Genomic DNA, 9,473 nt, shown 5'->3' with positions numbered 1-9,473 from the left:
CTTGCACTCAATCTCTTTCCCACTTCCTCATCTCAAAAAAATAAAAATCTTTTGTCTTTTAGCCAATTTTTTTCTTCCAGCTTGATCTGATCCTTGTCTAACAAAATATTTTACAATCATTGGAGGGAAGAAAAGAGATGGTTCCATCTCTTAAATTTTGGTTTTCCACTGAGAGTTCTAATACCTATAGTTTAAATATGCTTTCAGTCTAGCTGGAAACCAAAGCTGAAGCTTAACACGCTACCCTTACTTAAATGTGGCCAACCTTATTTTAAGATACAAACATATGTTTGAATTTTACTCCACTGTGAACTTCCTGAACACTGCTCTGCTGTCATTTTCCGTCTTAACTAAATTTTTATACTAGATAAGAACTTTCACACTGCATATGGCTTTCAGAACAATGAAAATAGGAGAATTTACTGAATAAAGCAGAGATCCATACACCTCAGTCAGTAAGTTATACAGAAAGCAGAACACACAGAACTGTTGGACCCAAGCTCTTCAATGTACAAAAAGCATTAACTAGCAATTAAATAGAAGTTGAAGAACTTATGAAGTCTATACTTCGTAAGATACCCAAGTACATAGGTAGGACAAGAACTCCTGCCTTGCACTTCTCATTATGGTCTCTCGAGAATATTTCAATGGCATCCAACTATTCAAGTCAAATATCTGGAATCTCCTTCTCCCACCAAAAAGAACCAGTTTAAACTAAAAATTAAGACCACATCTCAGGAGTTTTTGCCTTCAGAAATATCCCAAACCAACACTAAAGACAAGATCCAGGGTGCACACTGGCCATCAAGTGACCTGTGACCTCTAGCATCAAGGACAATGAATAGTAAGTCTATGGATGCATGTTCAGAGTTCCTGATTTAACTTTAAGGCAAAGAAGTCTCGAACTAAGCTTCTGTTAGGTTCACATACAGAAAGAAAATTCTAAAAGTAGAATTTTAGTTTTTAGAACAATTCCAAGCTTTACCTCACTACTTAAATAAAAGCAACCTGAAGCAAACAACAACTATTACATGAGCTCAACCTCCTACACTTAGATTTTTTCCCAATCTTCCCAATCCAAAACGAGACTTACCTTTTTCCAGGCCTCTCCCATAGATTCATGCAAGCCATAAGGAATTACCACCTGCAGGCCTTCACAAGTTCTGTACATCTGACGACATACAAAAATGAAAGCTCCTTTAACAACTGGCAGGAGCTCAGATCCAGATAAAAGAGAAATGCCATCATGAAGAAGTTTCTTTGTAAACTGAACAATTACATGAACAGCTGTAGGACTAAAAATAAAATAACACTTTTAAAATGTTGTTCTGAGATTCTTCCACTTAGAAGACATACATTCCAAACATTCTCATGACCTGCAGCTTAGATATTTTTAAGGGCTGGTCTCAGTTGTACTGCTCTGTTTCAGGTTTTAGCATCAGTTAACAATATACTACCCAAGGGATCACACCAATCCTAAGTTAGGAACTGTCTCTGCTAGATGTATTGAAAAGTGAATGCTACATTAAATCCATTCCTTCAATAAATTAATTTTTAACATTTATTCTAAAAATAAAACAAAAATACCCAGAGAACAGAGGCCTTTGGCCTGAATGGTATCACTATGAATATAATGGAACTACATTCAGAGAAAGAAAAGCTCTCACGAGTAAGAAAAAACAAGTAAACCATGGAAATCTCCATTAATAAAAGTATTTCTTCAAATTTCTGGTTACACGCTAAATGTCTCCATAAGACATTCTCTAAAATACTTCTTTACTTGATAATGAGATACCTCAAACACAAACGAAACTATCACATTACAGATAAATGAAAAAAGAGAAAATGAGTCTCGTAAGACAAATGTAATTCATCCAAGTACTCACTAATGCCATTCATTAATGCACTCTTACCCATCTTCTCTGGCAGTTTTTTTATTCTCTCCATAAAGAAGAAAAGAAAGACCATCTTCTACAGCAGCAATCCTTGCCAAAATATCAGCTACATCAATTAAAGTGGTTTCAAGACAACTTATATGCACCTATTTGAAAGGGGAAAACAATTTAAAGAAGTTTTAAGTTCAGTGCTTTTGTGAAAGCTGTCTATGCAAGTCTGACTTAAGTATGCAGAAACTGAAGGTCACCAGAAAGGTCAACATTCCAATGGTACACAAGCAGAACATGGGTGCTCCGTGAAGAACCAGTCAGGGAGCAGCAAGGGCAGGATGCTCTGCCAAGGACGAGAAGCTGGGAGCTGAGAATGATAACAAGGCAGGCAGATGCAATGGCTCGCCATCAGAGGGACAGGCAGCCCCACCATACCCAAGCAAGATGAGCAGATGAGGTCCAGGGACAGTAACCAGATTCACCCAGCAGTTCAGATCCCCTCCACAGTGATGAGGGAAGTCCAAGGTTAAGCTAGAAAGCCAAGTCAGTGAGTAAGGGCTAGCTCCAGGCACAGAAATCAGGGTCAGATACAGCTCAATGATCGCCATGCAACTAGATTTACAGTGACAAGGCACACCAAGAAATCATGTCTGTGGGTCAAGGTTGAGATCACTGGGACAGTAGGCTTCAATGCTGCTACAACACAGTACATGCAGGGAATGAGGACAAGAACCTCACCTTCAAAATCATCCCTGAGTGGAAGGTGGAGTGAGTCCACACTGAGGCTTATTCGCAGAGTCACTGCTGGGGGGATCTCTGCTAAGGCTTCCCAGCAGAGCTCTCTCAACCAGCTCTCTTCAAGGCTGGACACCCACACCACTACCCAGGATAGCCCTCAGCCCAGGCTGCCAAGCCCTGGGGAGAGGCAGTAGAGGGGAGATACGCCAAGGGCCTGACAGTAGCTGCACTTCTGCAGGACTCATGCAGTGATCACCAAAACTCTGTTCCTGCCGATATGTCTCAGTGACACAGTTATGAGATAGCCAGAGTATACCTTTTTACCCAGGGACTGAAAAATTCTTTAACTTCCTAGTTAAACTTTAAATTCCTAGGATTTAGGCACGAGCATATTTACAAAGGAAGACAGTTTTCAAGTGGCAAGTCCCCTTTGGTAGCTTCCTGCTATCCATACCCAGGACAGCACAGTACAGTCAACAGTGAGATGAATTTTAGATAACATGAGCTAGGGCTGATTACTGTTACCAGCAATACTTGCTAAATATCTGGTGTGTCAGAATGAGGGGAATAAAGTGCCACCCTCCTGAGGTTGAAGTCCACTGCTTAAATCTTTACCACTCTTCTGTTATTCATCAAGAACAGTTGGACTCACAAGAGAAATTTTTTTTAAAATGAGATGCAAATCAGCTCCTGCTACTTCTCTTACAGGTAGTTCTACATTTTATATAGTGCACAGAGAAAAAGTAAATAGTCTTCCTACTTTAAAATTTAAGGAATTTATTATTAACGCCAGTTGTCAAAATAACCCAAGAGAAAGAAACAATTTTGACTCTGTTTTTTTAGTTAAAATTTTCAGTGATAGAGGGTTAAAGATCTCCCTGACCTTTTAGTTTTAGGTTACTAGGTATCTTTGTTCAGGATTCTAAGAAAGGAACATAATGCCCTGTCATTGTTTCTTAGAGAGGGTTATTATTTTACTTTCCCTGTGCAACACCAAAAAAGCCCCACCCTGAAACATGGTACTGTGCTTATCCAAAACGTGAACACAGTGTTCTGCACCAGCTATGCTTCAGCAGCAACTCAAAGGCTACCAAGCCCCAAAGGTCAATGTTGCTGCCCACAAATTGATCCTTCTGACAACAACTCCTCATTAGGCAACGAGTTTCTGCTCCCCTCTCTGCTACACTACTACTCTGCTTAAAAGGCAATTAAGGCTTGCATTACCCGAGTGAATTCAGAGCTCAAACATAAAATACCTAATAAATAATAATTAGGCTGGATATCAGGAAATATTTCGTTACAGAGAGGGTTGACAGGCACTGGAACAGGCTGCCCAGGGAGGTGGTGGAGTTCCCATCCCTGGAAGTGTTGAAAAGCCGTGTGGATGTGGTGCTGAGGGACATGGTTTAGGGACCCTGGTAGTGCAGGGGGAATAGCTGGACTGGATGGTCTTAAGATCCCTTCCAACCAGATGATTCTGTGATTGTGAGAACAGCACGGTGCGCACCCATTAGGCCCACGGTACAACTGAGGAGCCCCATGTGCATCTCCAGTGCTACCCACCCCCAAATCCCAGCTGAAGAAAGTTGCATGCGTGGCCATAGTCTTCCTTTGTGAGACTGGCACGGTCCAGCATTAGGGTTCCTGGGTGTCTAAGAAGTGTCAATGGGGGCTGGGAAGTAAAAACAGTTCATATTCTTGTAAAAAAGGCAGAGGGCCCCTCTGACTTCATCTGCCTTTTCTAGCTATTGGTTTGCCAGAAGCAGTACAAAAATTTCCCACCTTCATTAGAACAAATGTGACGCATTCCAGATCCACAACATGTAACGAACCTACTCCGGCATTAAACGCTCCTGAGCATGACCTGTTTTTGCAAACAGGCCAGTTACTAAGTCACAGGAAGATTTACAGTTTGTTAAGAGTTCAGCTACCCACAGGAGGCAGCTGAGCATGGCAGAAACAAAAAAAAAAAGGAAGAACTGTTCAACGTTGAGATAATTTCTTTTTTAACTACTAATGTACAATAGAGACAGTTGTATGTGCTTTAGAACACCACGTGTCCACGGAGATTGCCAGGGGGATTACAGAGGCCTCCACAGCAGCAAATCAATGAAGTATTGCCTTAGTACTGCTTTTGAAATTGACTACCAGTGTTCAAAGCATACACAGCCCAAGTCATTTTTAGTCCTTGAAAAATTTTGCATTAAATTTTTTGCAATATACAGTAAAAACAAGACAACTTAAAGTGTTAATCTTAAAATCATCCGTGGATAGCCTTATAGTAAAACATATAAGTAATGCTACTGTACTCAGTAGATACCCACAGAAAAGCTAAATTATTGACCTGATCGAGTTTTTGCAGGACTATGGTTTTAAGCTTCACAGAAATACATACTTTAAAATATTAACTTGAAAACATTGTTTACACTTTTGAAACAGCACAGGAATATTTTTGTGTAGGTAAAAATATTTTTCAAGAATTAGCATAAAGAGTCTTTTCTGAAAAAGAAACAAACTGCATTGAAAAAATAATCAAAGAGATTCTGACAAAATTCACCTTTAAGAACCTAGATGAGGTTTTTAAGTTAGGGATCCAGACTGTCTTTGCAAGCAGGAGTCTCAGGAAGTAAATTCAAAACTTCTCAGCCATTAATTTCTCTACCAGCCTCTTTATGTAAGACAGCTCAGGCTGCTCCACAGGCATTTCAGACCCTCAGCCTCTCTGTCTTGAGACTTATAATCAACTAGGTCAACTAAATCATCTCAGTCAAAACAGAAACAATAGGACTGAGTAGGACAATAGGCTGAAACTGTTGGAGGTAAATAACATTTACCGAGATTTTTACAATTCTTACACAAATGTTTTTAAAACTCCAAACAAGTTTCTTCATTCTACCAATTCAGAAAATAATTTACCATGAAGAACTACATACTTTATCTGTACTAAATAGTGAGAACACTTAACTTCAAGTTGCCAGATGAATTTAAGAAGGAATAAAAGTAGGCTGCATTTTAAACAGTAGAGCAAATCAGTACCCAAGAAATAGCCAAAAGACACAAAAAAAATCAGAAGGAAAAAAAAGGAAATTAAGCGATGTGATTTTCCCATAGGAACAGTCTCAATACAGCACAATTTTTTCTACTATTCACAAGATTTCAAGAAAACCAACTCTGTCAGCCTACACTATTGAAGGCATAGCTGTAATAGCTAATGTAGAAAATACTACATAAATTACCACAGGACTAAATAGATCTTCTACTTAGAGAATACAGAAAAATTACAATATTCTACAGGTTTAAAAATTGTTAGGAAGATTACTACTAACCTCCGTGCCACTCAGTAAACTTCGTACAGGATGAAGTAGGGCATCTATCACTGCATCTGTATATAAACATTCAGCAGCAGATCCTGTTTGCTCACAGAAAACTTGCAGAATCTCCATAACAAGACTGGCTGGAGCATAATTGTCTGGTGAACACAAGAAGTATTTGCTTACATTTTAACTTACACAAACATATCTATATGCTTTGTGTAGATGCTTCTGAACTATAGTGTAGTTCAGCACTGATTTAACACAGAGGGGAAAAACGGGAAGGTAAGGGAGGAAGAGAAAAGAAAAATCTGCACAAATCACAGACCCAAATTAAAAATTGCCTCATTATAATTATATATACATTAGCATATATTAAAACCAAATATTTACCTGTTTGCACTGCCAAAGCTGTCTTTGGGTAACTTGGAGAGTAATAAATAAACTGAATAAATAATACCAACAGGTCAGTTATGGATACACTATCTATTGAGAAAAAAAAAAAGAAAGAGGAAAGTACTCTGCAAGTTAAAGTGTAACTTCAATTTTACAAATAAAATGGATTTTGAAAATATACATAAGCATATTTTTACTCATGAAATCAACATTAAGCACAACAGATAAGGCAAAGTACATGTGTGTCCCTGGGACTCTACCAATTATCAATTTATAAGCCTTGGTCTTGCTCCCAGATAAGCCAACAGCAATTTTACATCTTCCACTGAAACAAATGGCAGCTGAACGTACGCTGCCGTAGAAAAAAAAGCATTATCTTGCTATTAGATTACGTGAAACAACTAGAATAAGAGACAAGCTGTCAGAAAACTCTTCCTTAGGTTTGAAACAAAAAACACCACCGTGCAGCTAAACGCAGCTTGAGAAGCATTGCTCCACGTTCAAAGTAATTATTTTAATATATCAGACAATTTGTGAGGACAGAGTTGTTACCTATGAAGTTGAGAAGGACACTACTAAGTAGACAAGTGGTGAGATTGTTACTTTTTAGGGGAGATGAAAAAAAAGCAACCACCACCAGTGGAGCACTGCTTGAATGGTGTTACACAGATAATTCACAAGTGACAAAATTATTAGTAGATGTTTCTTCCTCATGACTGCTGCACAGCGGATCTGCCAAATCCTGATCCTCAAACCAGAGGGACAAAATATCTTCAAAAGACAAGTCTCAAAATTAGTATCCAGTAATGTTCTGAATTCTACACCGAATTAATAGAGACGTTAATGTAACAGAATACTACAGTTGTTCTCACACGCGTGGATTTGCCAACCCTGCACAATGACCTGTATATGCAGATTTCTCTGGATGTTCAAGGGCTTCTCCAACACATATTTTCTGTCCTCATTAACACCTCTGTACACAGGTATTGAGCTTTTCCTCTACCACTGTTTTACTTTAGCTATATTAATAGTTTAAGCTCAGAGCAAGTGGTTTCAATTTGCTGTTAGCTTGAAATACTGATTTTTGTTTCACACCTGAAAAACGGTTTTGGCCCCTGGACATATCTCTTTTCCAACCAGTTCTATCGATTGTTTGACAAAAGGTATTACTCATACCTAGAAAGACTGAGTCACTTACTGATTCAACACTCCTTCAACATGAAACTTATGCTCAACTAAGGACAAAAGCGATCCATTCAACCACTACCAAAGACTAAAAAAAACATTACTGATGCTCAAGAATTACCTATGCTATTTTTTAAGGAAAGTTTCCAGGCACAGAATTGCTGAACTGAGTATCAGCCTATAACATCCACAACATTGCAGTGAAAACACGTATCAAGTATGGGTAAATTACTGCCCAACAGCTTTGATTTTCCTCAGCCCTCCTCTTACCTTTTTTATTTTTCAGCTGTACTGGGAAAAGATTTCGGCCTTGCTTATAGATCAACAATCTTCCTAAGAGGCACAGTGAGTGAACAAAACAAGCATACTGCAGTTCTGGTCCAGTGTAACAGAAGTTCTGCTTATCACCTGTGACGATAAAACTAAAGAATTAGAACTTGACTTTTTTAGCTACTTTACAGAACTTAGCTATTACCCACAACGTATGTGGAACATACTGTGTATCATGACATTCAGCTTAAGTCACCAATCCCTGCTATTAGACTTCATTCCAAGGATAGACATTGTTTATTTTGGGAAGAAAACGAACAGCATGTCGTCCTCGAGGCAGCATGCTCAGAGACCTAGAGAATGTGGATGTTTGCACACACAACGCATGACATGCAAAGATACTCACTACAATGCTGCTGAGAGAGGTCGCTGACTCTGGAATTTTTATTAACTGCTGCCTTGCAAATTTCAAAATTATCAAGACATTGCTGGACAGCTGCATTAATCTGTGGAAAAAAAAAAACAAAAAACACAAAACCATAAAATACCCGGTATTTTACAATAAATTCATTCTCTCTTGTATCCAAGTACTGTCCTTTAACGCAAGAACTTAAATATCCACTTCACTGCAATTACCTCACGTTTCATTACTCTGGATGCGTTAACCAACAGGAGGCAAGATTTTACAGGGCTATTAACACACATCACCACGTTATCAGACTACCAGCTTCATAAGCATTGAGACAGTCTGTGAAAAAGAGTATGGAGAACATGCAAGTATTCTGAGGAGTTAATGGCAATCTGTGACAGCCGCGTTGTCATTACTACGGAAGATTTTAATTTTCCACACGTGAAAAAACTTTGTCTTGAATACGTTTACTAAGCTGTCAGTTTGGCTACTGAGTGCTGTCAGTGCTATTACTGTTCTTTGCACAGTATCCTTATCATAGCATTATCACCTAATCAATGTATATAAAAATGATCAGCATGGATTTAGAAAGGAATCAAAAATACAGCATATGAATGAAGAATTACATTTAGATTTACTATATTTTGGAGCTGTTAAGATTTATTCACAAGTACAAGCAAAATATACAGAAATACACAATAAACAAAATACTTATTCAGATGTTGACTCTAAGCTTATCAATTAGATTAGACTACCCAGCTCATGGATTTCCAATTATAAACTTTCTGTTGCATGGAACATACTTTATTCTAAACCTCAAACTAAAGAAATGTCTTTTATAGTTGTCCGTATCCTTGTCTCCCATTTGAAGTTTTATCAGTCACATATATTTTACACTTTATTTCATCTGTATCACAAAATCTTAAAAAACATAGCCAAAACCCCATCTATATGAATGGATCTCTCATCTACATTGGTCTCATTGGAAACAACGAAACTTCCAGCCTGGTGAAGAGATCTGCCCCAATAGATTATGTGATAGGATTAACACCTCCATTATTGAAGATTTTTTTCTCAGTTTTATTTATCTGGCTGACATTTTGAATCCTTAATGCTTCATATCACATCTTAAAGAACATAGTGGTGCTTTTTTAGTCTCCTTCTATCAAAAATCCAAATTCAACAGAGTTTTCATGATTTTTTTTTCATGGACCATTTGCTATTTTTATACATTGTCAGAAATAATTCTACATATGTGTCCTGGGTTCAACATGGAGG

The 9,473-nt window shown here is 38.1% G+C and overlaps 1 protein-coding gene across 1 annotated transcript in view; it reads right to left on the bottom strand.

Annotated features, from left to right (window-relative positions):
• The window catches only part of TBC1D32 (TBC1 domain family, member 32), a gene marked incomplete at its 5' end in the record, with an annotated part of 64,027 nt that extends 55,735 nt beyond the window's left edge, over positions 1–8,292 (bottom strand). The window contains 6 exons of the mRNA XM_010131108.1: positions 1,094–1,295; positions 1,914–2,041; positions 5,951–6,093; positions 6,329–6,421; positions 7,787–7,924; positions 8,193–8,292. Coding sequence (XP_010129410.1) covers positions 1,094–1,295; positions 1,914–2,041; positions 5,951–6,093; positions 6,329–6,421; positions 7,787–7,924; positions 8,193–8,292 — 804 coding nt within the window. The remainder of the gene's footprint in view (positions 1–1,093; positions 1,296–1,913; positions 2,042–5,950; positions 6,094–6,328; positions 6,422–7,786; positions 7,925–8,192) is intronic.
• Positions 8,293–9,473: the final 1,181 nt, after the last annotated feature.

The sequence above is a fragment of the Buceros rhinoceros genome, unplaced genomic scaffold (assembly GCF_000710305.1).
Source record: "Buceros rhinoceros silvestris isolate BGI_N320 unplaced genomic scaffold, ASM71030v1 scaffold12912, whole genome shotgun sequence".
NCBI classification, from domain to species: Eukaryota; Metazoa; Chordata; class Aves; order Bucerotiformes; family Bucerotidae; genus Buceros; species Buceros rhinoceros.
This window is presented reverse-complemented; position numbering and strand designations above follow the sequence as displayed.